A 24,388-nucleotide genomic window follows, 5' to 3' on the forward strand; every position below is an offset into this window, starting at 1 on the left:
TAACCCATGGTTCTCAGTGAATGTAGTGGTGGGTAGAGTGTGGAACATTTTTTTCCCCCAGGTAACATTTGCCAATGTCTGGAGATGTTTTTGAGAGTCATGTCTTGCTGGGGGAGGGGCAGGGTGTGCTACTGGCATCTAGTGGGTAGAGGCCAGAGATGCAGCTAAACACTCCGTAATGCATAGGAAAGCCTCTCACAACAAAGAAGAATTTAGTCCAAAATGCCAGTAGTGCTACTGTTGAGAAATCTTGTCTTAGCTTATTTTTCTCCCTCTCACCTTAATGTCTGTAGTTCCCCTTACCCATACACACATAGTATTGAGAAAAGTTACACAAGTTTTAAATAAGAATAAATGATGTTTAGTATGAATAGATGATTATTATAAAAGATATAAACAATAAAAAATGTTCTCCCTCACCCACACAGCCCTAGACATTTTAAACTCCCAGACCATAAGTAGAAAGCTGAAACTGGATCCTTTCCTTACCCCTTATACGAAAATTAATTCAAGATGGATTAGAGACTTAAATGTTAGACCTAATACCATAAAAACCCTAGAAGAAAATCTAGGTAGTACCATTCAGGACATAGGCATGGGCAAGGACTTCATGTCTAAAACACCAAAAGCAACGGCAGCAAAAGCAAAAATTGACACATGGGATCTAATTAAACTAAAGAGCTTTTGCACAGCCAAAGAAACTACCATCAGAGTGAACAGGCAACCTACAGAATGGGAGAAAATTTTTGCAACCTACTCATCTGACAAGGGCTAATATCCAGAATCTACCAAGAACTCAAACAAATATACAAGAAAAAAGCAACAACCCCATCAAAAAGTGGGGAAAGGATATGAACAGACATTTCTCAAAAGAAGACATCCATACAGCCAACAGACACATGAAAAAATGCTCATCATCACTGGCCATCAGAGAAATGCAAATCAAAACCACAATGAGATACCATCTCACACCAGTTAGAATGGCAATCAGTAAGAAGTCAGGAAACAACAGGTGTTGGAGAGGATGTGGAGAAATAGGAACACTTTTACACTGTTGGTGGGATTGTAAACTAGTTCAACCATTATGGAAAACAGTATGGCGATTCCTCAAGGATCTAGAACTAGATGTACCATATGACCCAGCCATCCCACTACTGGGTATATACCCAAAGGATTATAAATACTCTACTACAAAGACACATGCACACGTTTGTTTATTGCGGCACTATTCACAATAGCAAAGACTTGGAATCAACCCAAATGTCCATCTGTGACAGACTGGATTAAGAAAATGTGGCACATATACACCATGGAATACTATGCAGCCATCAAAAAGGATGAGTTTGCGTCCTTTGTAGGGACATGGATGCAGCTGGAAACCATCATTCTTAGCAAACTATCACAAGAAGAGAAAACCAAACACCGCATGTTCTCACTCACAGGTGGGAACTGAACAATGAGATCACTTGGACTCGGGAAGGGGAACATCACACACTGGGGCCTATCATGGGGAGGGGGGAGGAGGGAGGGATTGCATTGGGGAGTTATACATGATATAAACGTCATGCACATGTACCCTAGAACTTAAAGTATAATAAAAAAAAAAAAAAAACTCCCAGAATGAAAGTTCTCCCTCACCCACACAGTCCTAGGCATTTAAAAATGATATTACACATACATATATGTATTTAAAGGTTGTTAGGTTTCTGTTTTGTTCTTAAATGGGATCATACTTTATCCCTCCCTCCCTCCCTCCTTCCCTCCCTCCCTCCTTCCCTCCTTCCCTCCTTCCCTCCTTCCCTGCTTCCCTCCTTCCCTCCTTCCCTCCTTCCCTCCTTCCTTCCTTCCTTCCTTCCTTCCTTTCTTCCTTCCTTTTTTAGATAGGGTCTTCCTCTGTTGCCCAGGCTGGAGTGCAGTGGCTCAATCTCAGCTCACTGCAACCTTGGCCTCCCAGGTTCAAGAAATTGTCCTGCCTCAACCTCCCCAGTAGCTGGGATTACAGGTGTGTGCCACTGCTCCCAACTAATTTTTGTATTTTTAGTAGAGATAGGGTTTCGCCATGTTGGCCAGGCTAGTCTCGAACTCCTGACCTCAGGTGATCCACCTGTCTCGGCCTCCCAAAGTGCTGGACTTACAGGCGTGAGCCACTGCACCTGGCTATAGAGATCATACTTAACATGTTTTGTGACTTGCTTTTCTTCCTTCACAGTGTACAATTGCTGCACAGTAAGTACCACATTAGAATACAGATTTATGTACCATAATGATTTAACAATTCTTCTGCAGGTGGATGTTAAGATTGTTCCTAGTTTACTTGATAGTGTTATGAATCACACTGCACTGGGCACAGAGTGAGACCCTGTCTCAAAAAAAAAAAAAAAAATTATGCACATGTGCATGATAGATTCCCAGATACTGGGATAGATTCCCAGAATGGCACTGTTCAGTCAAAAGGGACAGTTATTTTATTTTGATAGTTTTATTGCTGAAAGAATATCCCCATAACAGGCTATAACTGTTTATATTCCCACCAACAGTGTTTGAAATGCCTGTTTTTCACACCCTCAGCGATGCTAGCTATTACCACATTTCTTAATTTTTGTCATTTTGATGGGTGAAAATGCTATCTAGTAATTATAATATCATTATATCTCATCATTATAATTTTATTTCCCTGTTAATTAGTGATGTTGAACATCTTGTTATATGTTTATTAGCCATGTATGTTTTTCTGTGAATTGTTCCTGCATAGCCATTGCCAACTTTCAATTGAAATAACTGCATTTTTTGTACTAATTTGTAGATCCTTATGTGTTCTATACGTTGCTTGTTATATATCTTGCAGATATTTTCACCCTGTCATTTTTTCAGCATTGCAAATAGTGCCTTTCATAACACAGCAAGCTTTTAGTATTTATACGTTCAAATTTGTGTCTTTTATGCGGTACAGTATAGTGGATAAATGTACAAGTTGTAGAGCCAGATTGCCTGTGTTAAGATTTCAGTTCCTCCGCTCAGTAGCAGTGTAACCTTAGGCAAGGTTTACAATAGTTTTGTGCCCAGTTTTCTATCTTTAAAATGGAAATAGTAATAGTATCTACTTCCTAGGATTATTTTGAGGAACAAATGAGATGCTACAGTAAAGCACTTAGACTACTGCCTGGCAACTAGTAAGTGCTCTATAAAAAGTAGCTTCTATTGTTATTTCTTCTGGTTTTGTGCCTTATTTAGGAAGGTCTTCTATGCCTCAAAAATGTAAAGATGTGTCACCACAGAAAAAATGGTTCGACACAATTTTATGAGAGCATGGGATGCATTTGGGGGAGGGATAGTTGATTTTCCTCATGTGGAATAATCAGAGGCAATACTGCAAAGAGCTCTGCTGTATTAAAGAGTTTGAGCTTGATTGTGGAAGCAGAGAAAAAAACCTTGACAAATTACAAGCTAGAAAGAGTTGTATAAAACATTCCTACACTTCTCAATTCATGATGGAAGGAGAAGATTGTTCAGTAAATGATACTGGGACTATTTGGGAAAAAATTAGCTCCTCACCTCACTACAAAAGGAATTATAAGTGGATGAGAAAGTTCATTGAAGAAAATCAAATAATCAAAACTAAAAGAGAATAGAAGTGAATATTTATTAAATCAGTGGGTAAAGAACAACAGGTCTGTGACCTGTTAAGAACCAGGCTGCACAGCAGGAGGTGAGTGGTGGGCAAGCAAGCTTTAACTCCTGAGCTCTGCCTCCTGTCAAATCAGTGGTGGCATTAGATTCTCATAGGAGTGTGAACCCTATGGTGAGCTGTGCATGCAAGGGATCTAGGTTGCACGCTCCTTATAAGAATCTAATGCCTGATGATCAGAGGTGGAACAGTTTCATACTGAAACCATCCCCTGCCCTCCACCCCAGCCCTGGTCCTGGAAAATTTGTCTCCTTGAAACTGGTCCCTGGTGTCAGAAAGATTGAGGACAGCTTTCCTAGAGGACAAATGGTAGTCATATAAAAAAGTTTTTAAAGTATACATGTTTTAGATCCATTTATTTGACCAAAAGAAATTTATGTTAATGAAGTAATTTAGGATCAATGTAAAGACTAAGAATTTTTCATCTAGTTGTCACTTACGAAAAATTGAAAACAACCCAAATGTCCAAAAATACGGGATTAGTTAAATTGTGTCCGTAAAATGGAATATTGCCATTCTAAATTTTATAATGGTATGGTATTTATTGATATAGAACTATATTAATTATATTTAAAAAGCAGTTTGCAAAAGAATGTATCCAGTATATGATCCAGTTTCTTAAAAATAAATACAAATAAAGTAGAAAAACAACAAAATGTAAAAATACATACATATCTTGGTGGACTTATGTGTAATCTTTTTTTTTTTTTTTGAGGCGGAGTCTCGCTCTGTCGCCCGGACTGGAGTGCAGTGGCCAGATCTCAGCTCACTGCAAGCTCCGCCTCCCGGGTTCACGCCATTCTCCTGCCTCAGCCTCCCGAGTAGCTGGGACTACAGGCGCCCGCCACTTTGCCCGGCTAGTTTTTGTATTTTTAGTAGAGATGGGGTTTCACCGTGTTAGCCAGGATGGTCTCGATCTCCTGACCTCGTGATCCGCCCGTCTCGGCCTCCCAAAGTGCTGGGATTACAGGCTTGAGCCACCGCGCCCGGCGACTTATGTGTAATCTTGTTCTTTGTTTATGTCTTTGTATTTTCTTTTTCTTTTACAATGAACCTGCATTACTTATGTCTGTATATTTATTTATTTGTTTTTTTGAAACAGAGTCTCACTCTGTCACCCAGGATGGAGGACAGTGGCACAGTCTTGGCTCACTGTAACTTCTTCCTCCAAGGTTCAGGCAATTCTCCCATCTCAGCTTCCTGAGTAGCTGGCACTACGGGTGTACACCACCATACCTGACTAATTGTTTTGTATTTTTATTGGAGACAGGGTTTCACCATGTTGGCCAGGCTGGTCTCAAGCTCCTGACTTCAAACAGTCTACCCTCCTCAGCCTCCCAAAGTGCTGGGATTACAGGTGTGAGCCACTGCACCCAGCCTGTATATTTAAAGTGAGTTTCTTGTAGACAATATAAAGTTGGGTCTTGTTTTTTGAATCACTCTGACAATCGCTAGTTGCTGCATTTAGAACCTTTATGTTTAGAGTGATCATTGACATCATTGAATTAATGTGTACTTCATTTGTTACTATTTTCTGTTTTTTTTTTTTTTTTTTCCTGAGTCAGGGTCCCACTCTGTCATTTAGGCTGGAGCACAGTGGCGCAATTGTGGTTCACTGCAGCCTCGACTTTCTGGGCTCAAGTGATCATCCTGTATCAGCCTCCTGAGGAGCTGGGAATACAGGCATGTACCACCATGCTTGGCTAATTTTTTAATATTTTTTTTGTAGAGACAGGATCTCACTATGTTGCCCAAGTTGATCTTGAACTCCTAGACTCAAGTGATCCTCTTGTCTTGACCTCCCAAAGTGCTGGGATTGCAGGCATGAGCCACCGTGCCCAGCCTATTACTATTTTCTAATTGTGGTCCTTGTTCTTTATATCTATTTTTGTCTTCCACCCTTCTGCTTTTTGTGGTTTTTAGTTTGCTTTTGTTTTTTGGTTTTTCTTTTTTTTTTTTTTTTTTTTTTTGTGAGACAGAGTCTTGCTGTGTCACCCAGGTTGGAATACAGTGGCGCAATCACAGTTCACTGCAGCCTCAACCTCTTGGGCTGAACAAATCCTCCCACCTCAGCCTCCTTCGTAGCTGAGACCACAGGCATGCACGACCACATCCCGCTAATTTTTTCATAGAGAGGTTATCTCTGTATATTGCCTAGCTGACCTTGAACTCCTGTATTCAAGCAATCTTCTTGCCTCGGCTTCCCAAAGTGTTGGGATTACGGGCGTGAGCCACCACACTTGGCTTAATTGAGCATTTTATATGATTCCACTTTCTTTCTTTTCTTAGCTTCTTAGTTAATTGTTAAAAATTTTTTTTTAAATTTTAGTTTTTTAGTTCCCCGAGAGTTTGCAGTCTATAACTAATCCAAGCCCACTTTCAAATAACACCATGCCACTTTACAGGTAATGGAAGTACCTTTTAATAACACAGTAATCCTGTTTTCTCTCTCTAGTCTCTTACATCATTGCTGCCATTCTTTTTTCTTGTATATAAGCATACAAAAACATTTATAGTCACCCCTCAGTATCTGCAGAGATTGGTTCCAGGACCCCTTGCAGAACCCACAGATATGAAAAGTTGGCAGTCCTTATATGTGAGTTTTCTATCCTGCAAATACTGTATTTTCAATTTACATTTTGTTGCAAATATGGAACCCATTGACACTGAGGGCTGACTATATTTACTGAAAAAATTTGTGTATAAGTGGATCCACGCAGTTCAAATCTGTGTTGTTCACGGGACAATTATATATATGCATAACCATACATAATTTATACAGTGTTGCAATTATTACTTTACACAAACTGTTATCTATTGGATCAGTTAAGAATAAGAAAAAAAGGCTGGGCGTGGTGGCTCATGCCTGTTATCTCAGCACTTTGGGAGACCGAGGCAGGCGGATCACCTGAGGTTGGGAGTTTGAGACTAGCCTGACCAACATGGAGAAACCCCATCTCTACTAAAAATACAAAATTAGCCAGGTGTGGTGGTACATGCCTGCAATCCTAGCTACTTGAGAGGCTGAGGCAGGAGAATCGCTTGAACCCCAGAGGCTGAGGTTGCAGTGAGCCGAATTGGCACCATTGCACTCCAGCCTGGGCAACAAGAGTGAAACTCCGCCTCAAAAAAAAAAAAAAGAAAGAAAAAGAAAAATGTTAATTTTATCTTCATTTATTCCTCCTTTGGTGCTCTTCCTTTCTTTACATAGATTTTACTTTCTAACCTGTTATTTTTTCTTCTCTCTAAAGAATTTCTTTTAACATTTCTTGCGAAGGCGATCTACTGGCAACAAAATATCTCAATTTTTGTTTGAGAAAGTCTTTATTTCTCCTTGACTTTTGAAGAGTAAGTTCACAGGGTACAGAATTCTAGGTTGGTGGGCTTTTTCTCTTAAAACTTTAAAATATTTCACTCCACACTTGTTTGCGTGGTTTCTGAGAAGTGGGAAGTAATTATTTTATTTGTTTCTCTATAGGTAAGGTGTTTATTTCTTCTGGCTTCTTTCAAGATATGCCACACTGGGCAATGAGGCTCAACCCTGTAGTCCCAGCACCTTGGGAGGCCGAGGTGGGAGGATCACTTGAGGCCAGGCGTTTATTCCAACCTGGCCAACAAAGCGAGACCCTGTCTCTAAAAAAAAAAAAAAAGAAAGAAAAGTAAATTATTTGCCTGGGTGTAGGTTTCTTGGCCTTTATCCTGTTTGGTGTCCTCTGAGCTCTCTAGATCTGTGGTTTGATGTCTGACATTAATTTGGGGGAAATTACAAGTCATTTCAAATTTTTTTCTGGTTTTTTTTTTTTTTTTCCCCTCTGCTTCTGGTATTTCCATTGTGCATATTGACATCTTTTGTAGTTGTCCCACAGTCCTTGGCTACTCTATTTTTTTTTTCCAGTCTTTTTTCTCTTTGCTTTTCATCTTTGAAGGTTTCTATTGTGCTATTCTTGAGATCAGAGACTCTTTGTCCAGCTGTATCTAGACTAATAAGCCCGTCAAAGGCATTCTTAATTTCTGTTATAGTGTTTTTGACCTCTAGCATTTCTTATTGGTTTTTTCTTAGATTTCTATCATTCTGGTCTTACATGCTGTCTGCTTTATCTGTTAGAGCCCTTAGCATATTAATTATCATTTTAAATTATTGGTCTGATTATTCCACCATGTCTTCCATATCTGAGTCTGGTTCTTACGCTTGCTCTGTCCCTTCAAACTGTGGGATTTTCTTTTTGGTTTTGTTTTTTTTCTTTTAGTATGCCTGGTAATTTTTTCTTGACAGCCAGATGTGATTTCCTGGGTAAAAGGAAGTGCTGTAAATAGGCCTTGAGTAATGTGTGGAGGAGGGAAGCATTCTTTATTCCTATGATTAGATCTCAGTCTTAGAGTTAGCCTTTGCCTCTGTGTTGTAAACTTCATAAGTGTTTCAGTATTTTCTTCTCCCTTCTTATGTGGGGCAGGATGACTACAGTGGGCTGGAGTTGAGTATTTCTCTTCTCCCAGATTAGACTCTGATAAAACCCCAGCAGGTTAGACTCTGGTTAAACAGTTTCTCTTAAGGGCAGACCTTGGTAAGAGCAGACAGAGTAGGCCGGGCACGGTGGCTCATGCCTGTAATCCCAGCACTTTGGGAGGCCAAGGTGGGTAGATCACGAAGTCAGGAGTTCGAGACCAGCCTGACCAACATAGTGAAACCCTGTCTCTATTAAAACTACAAACATTAACCAGGCATGATCGCGTGTGCCTCTAATTCCAGCTACTTGGGAGGCTGAGGCAGGAGAATCACTTGAACCCGGGAGGCAGAGGTTGCAGTGAGCCAAAATCGCGCTATTGCACTCCAGCCTGGGCAACAGAGCGAGACTACATCTCAAAAAAAAAAAAAAGAAAAAAAACAAGAAGAACAGAGTACCCTTGTGTTTTAAAATGGTTCCTTCTCCCCTCTCCCCCAGCTGGAAGTCCAAGGGAATTTTCTACTGTAGTTTCTGTGCGAACTTGATCAAGCTCTTGGAAGGAAAACTCACAGAAGCATGCGGTTGCCCTGTGATCTCATCCCCCTGGAGTTTTTTTGTTTTTTGTTTTTATAATTTCAATTTTTATTTTAGATTCAAGGGGTACATGTGCAGGTTTGCTGCATGGATAGATTGTGTGTTGCTAAGGTTTGGGGTACGGATCCTGTCAGCCAGATAGTGAGCAGAGTACCCAGTAGGTAGTTTTTCAACCCACTGCTCTTGTCACTCCCACAACTAGTAGTCTGCAGTGTCCATTGTTCCCATCTTTATGTCCATGTGTACCTAAATGTTTAGTTCCCACTGATAAGTGAGTACATGCAGTATTTGGTTTTTGTTCCTGTGTTAATTTGCTTAGGATTTTGGCCTTCAGCTATATCCATGATTTGTCTATACCTAGCCTCTAGAAAATACCTCCAAAAAAATTTTTTTTGCTGTCCTGTGCAAAACTCAGAAATACCAAAAATATTTTTGACATAAAGATATTCACCACACCACCCTTTCTAAGAATGACAAACTCAAAGGGACATACATGTTTAATAATAGGGAATAGTTATGTAAATTTGTAGTAGAACCATATTACAGAATGATACACAACTTCTAAAATTTAGGTTTACAAAGTTCTAATGTTAAAAAAATTAGGAGTTTTATAAATGGTATCATGTGAACTATTTTTAAAAGACTAGAGAAAATATCTCAAAATATATACAGTGGTATCAACAAGTTGGTAAAGTTTTAAGGGATTCTTTTTTGTACTTCTCTGTATATTTATAATTTTCTGTGGTGATTTTTCTCATGTAATCAGAAAGAAAGTATAGCATTTAAAAAAAAAGATGATCTCCCTTACAGAATCACAGAAGATGAAACTGAGGTGTGTATGAGACTAGAGAAAGGGAGACAAGTCCAGAGGCTTTAGCAGTAGTGTGCTCACAGGTGATGGGGGCTTTCTTGAATTTAGGGAGAAGTGACAGTGGAGATGGGTGGAAGAGTCTAGATTCTGGAGCGATTTAGCAGTTAGAGCCAACTTGTTTTGATGAGTCTTGAGATTAAGAGGCTTGATGATTGGCAGTATAATTCACTAAGATGAGAAACTAAGAGGAGAAACAGCTTAAGGAGTGGAGATGAGTTCAGTTTGGCTATGTTGAGTTTGTAATGTGGGTAAAATGAACAGAGGGCACTTGGATGCTTATATCCGGAGCTCAGGAATAGGTCTGTCTAGTGTTGAAGATTTAGGAGTTATTATCAGCACATGCATTCAAGGCCAGGGCATGGAACATGTAATCGTTGGGTACTAGGTCTTTTTTAAACTAACAGATTATTATATTTATCTCAGAACATTTAATGGAAACTAAGTTTAAAATCTGCTAGTTTTGTTTCTTGTTTAAGGTTAAATAAACAACTGCATAAAATAGTATGACTAAACTTTTTGTTGCTTTCTTTAGGGTTACAGGGGAAAGGATTCATATAAACTGCCCTTACCAACTTTATAGTCAACTTGAGGTTAGGATTACTTTAATAATTTTTTTGTCTTCAATTTGGACATTCTACAACCCATTTAGACCTTTGACCTAAACACTTTAAATTGTATTTTAATGTATATCTGTAGTTTCCTTCTAAGAAGGTTGAGGATTTTTATTTGGAATTTTTAAGGCATAAGTTAGATTTTATTCTAAAATCAATATAATTTTTATAATGTTTATGAGTGTATATCTGAACCAATTTTTAATGTTGATTCTTTCTCTTTTACATTTGTACTACCAAACTCTCTTCCATCCGACCATCTAAGTTGGTTATTTTAGCTGATATGGTTTCTAATTAAGTCTTTTTGGTTGAGAGAGCTCCCTGTGGCACGTCTGCTTTAGCATTTAATTGCTCCATGGACTCTAAATTAAATTTTATAGTATTCCATTTTGGTCTGCTGATGAAGCAGAGATGTTTTCAGCATGGCCTGAGAAATGTGGTACTTGTGACAGCTTGGAGGACCAGCATCACAGTTTTGAAAAGTAAGAACTATTTAACTTATAGATTGACTTTTTATCATTTGACAGTAAAATTTAAAGTGTTACCACAGAGTTAAATGAGAGAATGCCAGGCCCATAATAGGCTCTTATTAATTATTTATAGAATAATGCAAAAATCATTGGTCTTGATAGTATAGCATATCAAATTATTTTGTTTCAGAAAGAGTGAAGTCTTGAGAGTTTTTAGGTTGAAGTTGAATGAAAAGTACTGGCAAATAAAGTTTATAACTGCTAAATACAGCGTAAGGTGTTCTTGCATTGGGGTGACAAGTTGGATTAAAAAACTTCTAAGGTCTCTTCTAATGATTTTGATTCTTGAGTCAGTAGAGAAAGTGGATATTTACAAAAATAATTGGGTGTTTGAATTCTTTACATTTTGAAATAATTCACATAATCATGAGACAGAGAAGATCTGATCACTGATACTTTTAAGTCCAGTGCTGTGATTTGAATGTGTCCCCTAAAGTTCTTGTGTTGGAAATGTAATCCCCAATGCAACAGTGTTGAGAGGAGGGAACTTTAAGAGGTGATTAGATCATGAGGGCTCTACCCTCATGAATGGATTAATGTTATTATGGGAGTAGGTTCTTTATTGTGAGAGTGGGTTTGTTATAAAAATGAGTTTAGCCCTCTCTTTCTCTTGCTCTCATGCTTATTTTTGGTTTTGACAAGCTCTCTTGCCCTTCCACCTTTTACCTTGGGATAATGCAGCAAGAAACCCCTCACCAGATGCTGGCTCCTTGAGTTGGTCTTTTTAGGCTCTAGAACTGTGAGCCAACTAAGTTTTTTTTCTTAATAAATTACCCAGTCTCTGATACTCTGTTACAGCAGCAAAAAATGGACTAAGACAGAAAATTGGTACTGAGAAGTGAGATTGTTGCTATAACAAAAACACTTGAAAATGTGAAAGTGGTTTTGAAGCTTGGTGAAAGGTAGAGGCTGGAAGAATTTGGGGAAGCAGGCTAGAATATGCCTAGATTCCTATGAATTAGAGCATTGAGGGTAGTTTGGTGAGGGCTTAGAAGAATACAAGAGCTGTAGGGAAAGCCTAGCTCTTTTCGGAGGTTATTTCAGTTGTCATTAGGATGCCAGTAGAAATACAGACAGTAAAGGCTATTCTGAGGAGGTCTCAGAGGGAAATGAAGAAGAAGGTATTGGGAACTAGAATAAAGACCATCCTTATTATGAACTTGCAAAGAATTTGGCTAAATTATGTCTATGTCCAAGGGCTTTATGGAAGGTAAAATTTAAGAGTAATGAACTAGGATATCTGGTGGAAGAAATAACTAAGTGAAATATTCAAGGAGATGCATGGATACTTTTCACTACATGTAGTGAGATGTGAGTGGAGAGAAATTATTTAAAGGCAGAATTTACAATTAAAAGAAAAGCAGAACACAAAAAGTTGGAAAATTCATAGCCTGACCATTTGAAGAGTGAAAAGGCATCTTTAGGAGAGCAAACTAAGGGTTTAGCTAAGCAACCGCTTACTAAAGAGATTAGTACATTTGCTAAAGACAGTACAACTAGAAGGGAGCCAGATGCTATTCATCAAGACAATGAGAGAATAACCCCACAAGCAGTGTGATTTTCCAGGCTGCCTGTCCCATCACAGGCTTAGAACTCTAGGAGGGTAGAATGACTTCAGGAGATGGGCCTGGGGTGCCCTCAACAGGCTTACTGCCCAGGGCCACCTCAGTACTCTGTTTCCTGAATTCCAGCTCAGTAGTTTTTAGCCACCCCAGCCTTGGCTGTGGTTCAAGCAGGCCAAGGTGCTGCTTGTGCTGCAGCTCTGCAGGACTCAATCGGTAGGCATTGGTGGCATCCATGTGATGTTAAGTCTGCAGGCCTGTAAGAATGCAAAAACTTTGGGGGCATGGATACCTCTACCTAGATTTCAAAGGATGTCACGGATAGCTTGGGGGCCCAGGAAGAAACTTGTTCCAGAGGTGAAGTCACCACAGAGAGTCCCCACTAGGGCAGTGTCTAGTGGAGCCATGGGAGCAAGATTACAGCAGAGAGTCCTCACCAAGGCGATACTTACTGGAGCTATGGGGATGAGGCCACCTGAGGTACCCCAAAACTGTGAGCTACCACTGTGCAACTCCAGCCTGGAAAAGCTGCAGGCATGAAACTCCAACCCATCAGAGCTGCTGGGTGGACTGAGTCCAGCAGAGCCATAGGGGCAGGGTTGCCTGAGGCCTGTCCCTGCGGCTTTGCTCATGTGCCCCAATGTGCCTAGGATGTGGGTTGTGGAGCCCAAAGCGATCATTCTTCAGCTTTAGGACTTAATGTTGTTTTCCCTGTTGGGTTTTAGACTTTCTTGAAACTAGTTACTCCTTTCTTCTTGCCTATTTCTCTCTTTTGGAATGGGAATGTCAATCCTGTGTCTGTCCCACCATTGTATTTTGGAAGTAGATGACTTGTTTAATTTCACAGGTTCACAACTGGAGTGGAATTTGCCTTATAGTGAATCATGCCTTGAGTCTCACCAATATCTGCTTTAGATGAGACTCTATACTTGGACTTTTGAATTAGTGCTGGAATCGGTTAAGACTTTGAGGTTATTGGGATGGAATGAACGTATTTTGCATGTGAGAAAGACATGAATTTTGGGGGCTGTGATGGAATGCTGTGGTTTGAATGTGTCTTCCAAAGTTCATGTGTTGGAAAAGTAATCCCCAGTACAACAGTGTTGAGAGGTGGGAACTGTATGAGGTGATAAGATCTTGAGTCCTCTGCCTTTATGAATGCATTAATTTCACCATCTTGAGAGCATGTTCTTTATTGGGAGAGTGGGTTGGCTATAAAAGCAAGTTTGATCTCTTATTGCCTGCTGTTTTGTCATTTGACCTTCTGCCATGGGATGACACAGCAAGAAGATTCTCACAAGATCCCGGCCCCTTGACATTGGACTTTCTGCCCTCCAGAGCTGTGAGAAATAAATTCATTTTCTTTGTAAATTACCAGTCTCTGGTATTCTGTTTTAGTAGCACAAAATGGATTAACACAGCCAGTGTTAATCTACTCACATGTTCTTAGAATGCCAATAAGAATTATGTTGCCCATTACTTCATTTTGTGGTACCCTGATCCGGTAGTACTCAGAACAGAATTTAAGAGTTCTGATGGATAACGGCATGAACAGAATCAGGCACTAGACTGAGACTCTAGAAGGGTATGGTGCTGCAAGCAGTGATTTATTATCAGGTACTTACTATTGGCCTGTGGTGATGTTAAGGCATAGCATCTAAACCGACAAAACAACAAAGGCATGACATGTTGCATTGGTAATCATAGGTCCACATTAGAGAATTCCAGTAAAATAAATTTGAAACAATACTACATTGAAGACTTTAGGTCAAAGTGGGACAGGTGAACATTAGAGTATTAGTCTTTTTAATATGCCCTGTGACAAAGTGAAAAGTATGCATAAAGAAATTATGCTGCATTGCAAAGGACAAAGTTATTCAAGAAAAAGCACTTATGAGATTATTTGAGCTTTGAAGTAGCCACTTTTCCTGGAACACCACTTTTTTTTTTTTTTTTTAATTATACTTTAAGTTCTAGGGTACATGTGCATAACGTGCAGGTTTGTTACATATGTATACTTGTGCCATGTTGGTGTGCTGCACCCATCAACTCGTCAGCAACCCTCAATTCATCATTTATATCAGGTATAACTCCCAGTGCAATCCCTCCCCCCTCCCCCCTCCCCATGATAGGCCCTGGTGTGTGATGTTCCCCTTCCGGAGTCCAAGTGATGTCATTGTTCAGTTCCCACCTATGAGTGAGAACATGTGGGGAACACCACTTTTTACTTGAAAAAACTAACTGTGGTTATTCACCCTTGGGTATTTGGCAAATATTTTATTGAAACAGAGCAAAGTGAGCCTGCCACTTAAAGGTAGGCAACTGAAATTATATGTCAGTGACAAAATTTGAGCTTTCAATTGAAAATTAGAGACCTTGCAATTGATAGTTTCCCAATGCTTGAAGATTTTTCTGATGGAATTGGTGAAGATACAAACAAATGTGATTTTGGGGGGGTATTATATATTGCAATGTGTCAATATCTGCATGATTCAGAGAATCTCAATATTTTTCAAATGACTATAATGTTGCAAAGTCATGCCTGGATAAAAGATTCATTCAGTATGCCTGATAGAGCAATGGATTTTAATGTAACAGAGTTTAAAAAGTTCCTTGATAAAGTTTCAGGCTCTGTGTTACCATTAGCCTTTAAGAAACTACTACTCGAGTTTTGGTATAAAATCAAATATGAAGACTTGAAGTTATCTGAAAAGAGTAATTAAAATACTCCCATATTTTCCAGCTACGTATCTGTGTGATACTTGATTTTTTCCTTCATACACTTCAACCAAAACAATCTGTACCACACAGATTGAATATAGGACTAGAGCTGTCTGTTAAACCAGACATTAAAGAGAGTTTAGAGAGAGATAAAGACATTGAAGAGATTTACAAAAATGTAAAATAGAGACACTCTTATTACATTATTTTGTATAGAAAGTATATTTATTCTTCATAAAACATGTTAATATATGAACTTGTTATTTTTAAATGAATGAAATATTTTCTAGATTTTTAACTTTTAGTAGAGTAAATATTGATAGATATAACCCACGTAAACAGTAGCTCTTTGAAGTTCTCAAATAAAGTATGTAAAGGGTCTTAAGACAAAAACCCTTGAGAACTGTTAATCTAAACTCTCCAGGTAAAAGTCACTGATTATAAGACTGTGTCAAAATTGTTTTTGGATATATGCTGTTTACAAGAGACAGTCCTAAAATAAGAGGAGGTTAAATGTCAGAAGGAGGAAGAGGAGCCTGTAAAGAAGACTGTGGCTTCAGTTAGGGGATAATCTGTGTATGGAGTTGTCATGGATTTAGCTAGTTTAAGACAGGGCTCTTTTCTCGCCTAACTCTCCTAATTCTATAATGTCTCTGGCATCTGATTTGCCCACAGTGCTTTTGGAATAGCTTTCCAAGGTGTTACTGAAGTGGCTCACTGCCTTCACTCCTTTTTCCCCCGACATAAACCAAATGAAGGAATACCTATTTTGCTCCATTTCTCCACACACCCAGGGTCCCTTCTACCTGTTTATGCCCTTTCTGGCTTGGAGAAACCTCTGCCCAGCTGTACAATTGGAAACCGTCTGTACAGTTCTTGTTACCTCGCATCTTTTTCTCCTGTTTAGGAGAGGTACGATAAAGGAATGTGCAAAAAATCTTGAACAGAAGAAACTAATGATGTAAAGGTACTTTGAAGTGTTGTAAGTCCTAGAATTACACTTCATTCACTTAACAAGTATTTATTAAGCAATGGCTATATGCTGTGGTTCTAGGGCTAGGATAAAGTGGTGAGCAAGGAAACCGTATTTGCATATTTGCTCATGTAAGCTAAGGAGAAAAAGTAAAGGGGAATATGAAATATGTATATTGGGAGTGTGGTTGAAATTTTAGGTAAGGTGAGTAGAGAAGGCCTCTCTGGGAGAGTGAGTTTTAGTAAAAGACTTGAAGGAAGTGGGTGAGCTAGCCATATAATATGTATGAGAAGAACATTCCTAGTAATAGAAATAGCAAGTGCAGAGCCTCTAAGGGAGACGCATACCTGGTGCATTGGAGAAAGTAAGGAGGCCAGTATATTGGAGCAGAAAAAAAGATAGAGCAATAGCATAGTCAATAAGATCAAAGAGCAAAGTCAGGAAGCCCTGGTGGTATAGGGCCTGTCAGTCCAGTAAGGGCTTTTTGGCTTTTACTCTGGGGCAATTGAAGGCTTTTGAATAGAGGAATGAGATAATCTGGCTTTACCAAGATCATCATAGTTTCTGTGTTGGGAATAATTGCAGGGCAAAGGCAGGAACAGCAAGATTAGTTTAAAGGATATTGTATTAATCCAGTTGAGAGAAAATACAGTATCAAGTACATATACAGTGTGCTCAGAATTGTGTGTGTGTTCAGAGGGAGGGGTGGTAAATTGAAAAAAGGGGTTTATTATAAGGTTTATTACTGGGAATTTTGCCCAGATTATGAGCGGCTCCTCAACTCTTTCACTTATTCGTTCCTTGATTCGTGCACTTTAGTAAAATATTCCATGATCTCACATTTGAAAATTTCTACTCCTACTTTCCTTATCACATAGAGAATATAATAATTTGGTGCTGTAAGTGATTTTACATAAAAATGCTCCTGTCGTAAAAGTGGACAGCAGTATATACACAGCAGTTAAATATTTTTTAAGTACCCGTGGAACATTTGTGAAAAATACAGGCGTACCATTAAAAAACTTTTTAATGGTACGCCTGTATAGGGCACTAACATGATGGAACTTGCAGGCTGGAAGTTGCTCTGGTTAAGTCAATGAGTGAGTGGTGAGTGTACAGTAATGTCCTAGGCCTTCACGTTCACTCACCACTCACTCACTGACTTAACCAGAGCAACTTCCAGCCTGCAACTCCATTCATGTTAGTGCCCTATACAGGCACACCATTTAAAAAGTTTTTAAAATGGTACACCTGTATTTTTACTGCACCTTTTCCATGTTTAGATATGTTTACATGCACAAAACTTACCATTGTGTTAGAATTGCATGCAGTATTCAGTACAGTAACATGCTGTACAGGTTTGTAGCCTCAGAGCCATAGGCTATAGCCGAGATTGTGCCACCGCACTCCAGCCTGGGTGACAGAGCGACACTCCATCTCAGAAAAGCAAAAAAAAAAAAACCTGCTTCAACCCATATGTCCATCAACAATAAAATGGATAGATAAATTGTAGAAAGTTCAATTCCTGGATATCCTTGTTAACTCTCTGTCTCATTGATCTGTCTAATGTTGACAGTAGGATGTTAAAGTCTCCCATATCAGTTGAAACTCTCCAGCAGTATAAGAGTTTGCATTGTTTCACATTCTTATCAATACTTGGTAATGTCCAGCTTTACAAAATATTTGCCAGTCTGAGAGTGTGAAACTGAGGCTTAGATACATGAAGAAATCTGCCAAAGATTAACCAGTGAATAAGTGCTGGTGCCACATTCGAATCCAGGTTTGTCTGATTCCAACTACAACAGGCTGTATTTCAAAGACATGGAAATATATAGGCTAAGTCTTTTTCTGACAATGAGAATAGTTACGAAAAATGAGTGATATTTTTAAATTAAAATAATTTTGTGTAATAACTTAGGGGAAGTGTTTCTGAAAATATGATTTTAGATTAACTGGATCAGAATCTCCTGGTAGTGGTGGTGTACTTGTGTGGAGGGGGGGATATTACTTTTCAGTAATCAGATTCCTAAGTCCATCTTTAGGTCTACTAATTTAGGATCTCTAGTGGTGGGATCCAGGCATTAACATTTTTAATAATGTTTCTTAATTTTGTTTTTGGTTTTTAATAAACTTTAAAGTTTAAGAACCTTTGCTATAGGGATTTTGAACTGACTTCAAAAATACTGCCAGATGCACATATAAACAGATATTTAAACATAGGCCCAGAGACAGATATTCAGACAGATAGTCAACATTCCCTTTTTTATTGACTCTTATCTCCAAACTTTCATTTTCTACTAGTTCCTCTTACTCTTTTTTCTCTCATTCTTGTTCTTTTGTCCAACCCGCATGTGATCTGAAGTAGCATTAGGACCCTGGCAACAATAACAGTAATTCTCTCTAAACTGTCTCTCCCTGGCTGATCCCTAGTCCCTTTAAGAAGGACTATAGGATCCAAAAGACATGCTTGTTTGAGTGCAGTCAATTATTTCATTCCTCTTATAGAACTGATTATAGCAGTGATGTCCATCTTGGGTGGGTACAGATTTAGACTTCATGGTTATAAAGAATGAAAATTCATTGAGTTGGGTTAGAGCTATGAAAGATCCCCATATTTTCCCTCATTACTATTCTTCTTAAAATGTATATTCTGAGATAGCTAATTTTAAGGAGAGAACAGTGTCTGAGCTAGGTGGAGAATTACTATGAACACCATTCAAATTCCTTTTCCCAAAAGGGAGCCATTATATCAAGGACATAGTATATTAAGGACACAGACTCTAGTGAGGTCCTGTGTTACCTAATATTGGGAATGGATATCATACACTCAAAAGAGCTCTATTCTACTTAGCTGACCAGACCTCAGAAAGGGCTCTTTGCATTGTTCCTAAGCAAATAATTGCTTAGGTAGTACAGCTAATTGTATTTAGAATTTAGTAGCTTTTGTTACCTATTGTTTCAAAGATACTGATTTACCAGATGCTTAAAAAACACTTTTTTTTTTGCCATGAACGTGAGTTCAGCAGAAAAATTTTTCTGCATACTTTTTACTCTAAAAAACGGAATTGGCAGAATATGATAAATCTAGACTTTTGCAGAACCATTCTTAAACTAAGTTTTCAAAATTATGCTCATTTCTATATTATCTTAATTTTTATAGCTTATTTGGTTATAAAATTAAATAATTATATCAGGGATCAATGCCATACTTTGTGAAACAGATTTGTTTAACAAAAACTGAAAATAGTATGTGACAGTTTATATCTCATGCTTTCAAAACAGAGGCTTTAAATTCTATATTATATGCGGAAATTGTTAGCTATTCTAAAGGTACAATGAGAGATTATTGTTCATATCAGTGTAATAAATTGATACTCTATGATCGTACTTTTTCATTTTGCTCATTATCAGAACCTTGGACCTTAATCTTATTCTTTGATTGACAGTAGCGACCAGGGAAAGAACACTTACATTGTTTGGTATAGTCACATCTGTTCAACTTGATTCAGTTGAGGATATTTGCATATTCTTAAGTATTTCTTCTGAGAGGGCTTAAATCCTTCTCAAGTGCTTGATGCATTTTTGAAATTCATTCATAAGGTATCTACATGCACTAATAGTTCTGTATATTATTGCTGTGCATAATCTGACAGATAAGACCACATTTTAAAATAAAGTATTCTTTAGGGACGCTACATTACATTTTTACTTGTTCCGTTGGGTAGAAATATCATGTTTTTTTAAAAAGATTGTTTTAATATTTTGATTAAATTAGTATATCCTTATTTTAGGCAAATTTTTCAAACATAGAAGAAATAAAGATTTATTAAATAATAGTTCAAAGGTATTAATGGTAGTTTTTCTTACCTTGGTTTGAAAATTGAATAATTTTGTGGAAAATAATAATAGAACTTGAATGGGTGTCTGTTTGGCCTCCTTATTTTATAGAGAAGGTTACTGAGACTCAAGTTTTCTGACTTGCCCACGGTCACACAGCTTGAAAATTAAGATTTAAATTTTGGTCTTAACTCCTGTATCAGTAAACTACAAGAAACAGTGGTACATGATCTCTGATTTATGTTATTTACACATTATCCTACATCTAAAATTTTCCCTTTGCCATAGAACCTGCAGAGATTATGTCTTATTCATCATATCTTCCCAGAATTTACATGATGTCTTGTACAAAGTTAATGCACAACCAGTATTTTGCTGTTCTGTTTTCATTGTTCTCCTAGGCTATTATTCTGTAAAGTATAGTTAAGAAACACAATAGCTTTAGTAATGGAATGTTAAGTACTTTTGATAGCAAATAGGTTTCATTTTGTGTTCTGTTTCTGATGAACTGGCAATAGCAATGTTGAGAAGAATTCTTGAGATCTGCTGGAGTCAGTGGTGTCTAGGCATAGGATCAGAAAGTCAACTGTTTCTTTTATGATATATGTGATTTTATGGGAGAGAGAACTATGGACTGACACAATAAAAAAAAAGGCCTGGGGAAGAAATAAGACTCAAATTACAGGATACATAGGATTCAGATGTTTTAGACAAAAAAAGAAAAAAAAAAAAGGTAGAATGCCACCAAGGCTGGAAGTTCTATAAATAATCATAGGCATTTAAAAAGGAGAAATATCATTAGGTTACATTAAATGTAATCAAAGCAAGGAAAACAACTGTTGAGTATTTGTTGATGCCTAGCCCTGTATTGGATCCTCTTCTCATAGTAACTCTGGAGTCTTTCTGTCCTAATTTTCATTCCTTGCTTCTCCTTTTCTGGTGTTTAGGGTTGTTCTAATCTTCTCTTGTTTCTGCCTGGGTTACCTCTTTCCAACTGCATATCTGCCTTACTTATAAATATAAAAGCTGTGATACAACTTCATTGTAATTTTATTTAGTTATTGTGTGATAGGATTTTAATAGGAGAAGGAAGTTTTCAATTATTATTTGATTTATTATTAAAATCGTACTGTAAAATATTTGACTATAAAATAACTCAAGATTACATCCTTTTTTTTTTTCTTTAATCTTCCAGGAATCCCCTTCTGGTCGAAGGAAAGCTCTTGCTACTAGCAGCATCAATATGAAACAGTATGCAAGCCCTATGCCAACTCAGACTGATGTCAAGTTAAAATTCAAGCCATTATCTAAAAAAGTTGTATCTGCCACTCTTCAGTTTTCATTATCTTGCATCTTCCTGAGGGAAGGAAAAGCCACGTAAGTTTCTTTTGTCAAATAAGCTGCCTTACATTGTGTTTCAGTACACCATAGCTTTTGACTCAGTAGACTGGCAACAGTTGAACATCTTACAGCATACCAATCATTTTTGCCATTCTTTGTTTCAGAGGCTGAGTTAAGGGAACTCCTTGTTACTTATAAGTAGTCTCTTTTGACTCCAGAGAATGTACAGTAATACAAAAGTGATCACAGCTGGTTTCAAAATTTAAATTGAATATTTTAGGATATTTTAAGTGTTTTATATTTCAGTGTCTTCAGTGTAGTAGTGTGTACTCTGAAGTACACACAGTTCAATGTGTAGAACTGTTTGATGCAATTGAGACATGAGAGGAACCCAAAATGAAAAGTTTAGGATAAAAGGGATGAAATAATTAAGGGAACTGTTGCCAAATCATATTCCTCGGCTCAACCTTCCAAAAATTATGTAGGAAGGTACAGTTAGAAAATGATGGTAATCATTTTCTTTTCAAAAATCACTTTTTAAGTGCTGAGTCAGCATTGCACAAAGATTTCTAGATTCAGTTCTAGTCTCTTTAAAGAGTAAAACTCTAACGTGACAAAAATGAGGTGAACATACCTACAAAAGGGGGAAAAAAGTAAGATTCACCCTGGTTATTGCATACAATCAAGTCAGGGGTAAGTGAATGTTACCCGTGTTGTGCAAGGGTTCGTACCTGAGTGAAGTGGAAGATGAAGAAACAGGAGAAATGGAAATTCTATACCTAGACTTAAAAGGTGAGAGGAAAGAGATAGCTGTGAACATTTTATCTAATCTGAATCACAGTTCTGAATGTATTTGACCTATTGGAATGTGGTTACTATAACTGGCCATGTCTACATGACTGATTAGACTGGATTCTGTGCGTCAGTCAAATGAGATGTTTGACACTCATCTGCATGTCAACACATGACTTGTTAGATAACAGTAAGCCTCCTTACTGGAAAGTTGGATTCTAAGCCAGTGTAGTAGGGAGACAGTGCAGAATGGAAGCATCTTAGTCTTTCATCTCAGGACCTTAAATTATAGACTTAAATACTGAGTAATTAAAAATAAAGTTCTTACCCTGAAGTTTAAGCCAAAATAAAAGGAAAGGAAACACAGGAAGAAGAGAAACAAATTCAGAGAAGATCTTTTGAGGGTGGACTTCCTTCCACTGGGCAAAAGCTGTAAGTGAATCAGCACCATTCACGGGAATCTGGGTGAGAAGAAATTCAGCCAAACCAAATGTCTCAATTTGAATTGAAAAGGAATTCTTTCCGGACACCCTAAACTCCCTCTCTACCTCTTCCTTCTTTGCCTTGTTACCTTCCCCAAAGAAAAATATTCAGTGTTAAAATGTGAGGAAATTAAAGTGGTATGAAATTAAGCAAGTTAACTTTTTTTTTTTTTTTTTTTTTGAGACAGAATCTCACTCTTGTCACCCAGGCTGGAGTGCAGTGGCACGATCTCAGCTCACTGCAACCTCCACCTCCCGGGTTCAAGCGATTCTCCTGCCTCAGCCTCCTGAGTAGCTGGGATTACAGGTGTGCACCACCACACCTGGCTAATTTTTTATATTTTTGGTAGAGGCAGGGTTTCACCACGTTGGCCAGGCTGGTCTTGAACTCTTGACCTTAAGTGATCCGCCCACCTTGGCCTCCCAAAGTGTTGGGATTACAGGTGTGAACCACTGCGCCCAGCCAGCAAGTTAACATTTTAAGAATGACATTTTGAAATTGTCTCCTGTTGATAAGAGAGCAATTTGTAAGACATTCACGTAAGGTAATACAACTTTTTTGCTCGTGAAAACTTTGTGTCACTAAATTTATTTTTAAAAGGGGAAATGACTTTGTTAACTCTAAGGTTTATATGAGATAAGATGCAAATAATTTTTTAAAACCAGTTTAGTCTGTAAAGCCATACTATATTTAGAAGATAATGGCATATTAAGCATTACTTTACAAAGAAACAGTATCTTAATTTGACTTTCTGAATTTGGGGGAGGTGTAGCAAAGTAAAAATTAATTTGTAAATAATAGATATATATTTCATTCACTGTAGTTTATTTGAAATTTAAGGTGAAAATAGTACATGATGAAAATATAAATGATTTGACTTTTAGAATACTTAATATAAAGTTTATAAATTTGTACTTAAAATACTTAAAACATTTTAAAAAGTTTATATTTATTGAATACATGGTATTTAACTTACAGTCAGCCAAGGTAATTTTTTTATCTTATAACTCTTAAAACTGTTTGACTGTGTTTTTAAAGTGCTTTTCCTGCTATAAGAGTTTCTTCACTTTTGGGAGGTTATAGCCCTGTTGGAAAAACAATGCACATTTAAACAAGATTTAAGTGTGATTTACAGGGGTTTACCACTTTGTTTCCCTACTACCCACAAACTCAAAAGCCTCCATGGACCTCAGATTTAAAATCTTGTTCTAATTCCTTTGGGAAGTTTGAATGCTTTAACCTCTAGATCTTATCTGATTTGCAAACTGTCTTGCTATTTTTTGAAACAAGTTTTTGTTTCCAGACTTAATGCTCAGGAAACCGTACTTTAATTCCTTGAAGAAAATTTTAGGCAAGGCACAGTGGTTCACACCTGTAATCCCAACACTTTGGGAGCCTGAGGTGGGAGAATCACTTGAGCCCAGGAGTTTGAGACCAGCCTGAACCACAATGGCAAGACCCCCACTCTACAAAAATTTTAAAAATTAGCTGGGCATGGTGCTCCACGCCTGGGGTCCCAGCTACTCAGGAGGCTAAGGTGGGATGATTGCTTGAGTCCAGGAGGATGCAGTGAGCCATATTCACACCGTTGCACTCCAGCCAGCCTGGCTTATAGAGTGACCCTGTCTGAAAAAAAAAGAAAAGAATATTTTAGTCTTCCATATATATCTACAGCACAGAATTGAACTAATTCCTAACCAGTTAATTTTTTTATTATTATTTTATTTCAATCATTACGGGGAAACAGGTAGTGTTTGGTTGCATAGGAAAGTTCTTTAGTGATGATTTCTGAGATATTGGTGCACCCATCTGTTGAGCAGTGTACGCAGTACTCAATATGTAGTCTTTTATCCCTCACACCCCTCCCACTCTTCCCCGCAAGTCTCCAAAGTCCATTATATTATTATTTTGCTTTTGCATCCTTGTAGCTTAGCTGCTACTTAAAT

At 37.9% G+C, this 24,388-nt stretch overlaps 1 protein-coding gene across 15 annotated transcripts in view; it reads left to right on the plus strand.

Moving 5' to 3' along the window:
- Window positions 1-24,388, plus strand: part of EHBP1 (EH domain binding protein 1) — a 344,785-nt gene that overhangs the window by 97,734 nt on the left and 222,663 nt on the right. For 14 of the 15 annotated variants that reach the window (XM_033239195.1, XM_033239197.1, XM_033239199.1 and 11 more), the window contains one exon: window positions 21,022-21,203. In XM_033239195.1, the coding sequence (XP_033095086.1) occupies window positions 21,022-21,203 (182 nt within the window). Of the gene's footprint in view, window positions 1-5,036; window positions 5,077-21,021; window positions 21,204-24,388 lie in introns of those variants that run through there. The other variant, XM_033239208.1, reaches the window with a different exon arrangement.

Source organism: Trachypithecus francoisi, unplaced genomic scaffold (assembly GCF_009764315.1).
Source record: "Trachypithecus francoisi isolate TF-2019V2 unplaced genomic scaffold, Tfra_2.0 Lachesis_group17, whole genome shotgun sequence".
Taxonomy (NCBI): Eukaryota; Metazoa; Chordata; class Mammalia; order Primates; family Cercopithecidae; genus Trachypithecus; species Trachypithecus francoisi.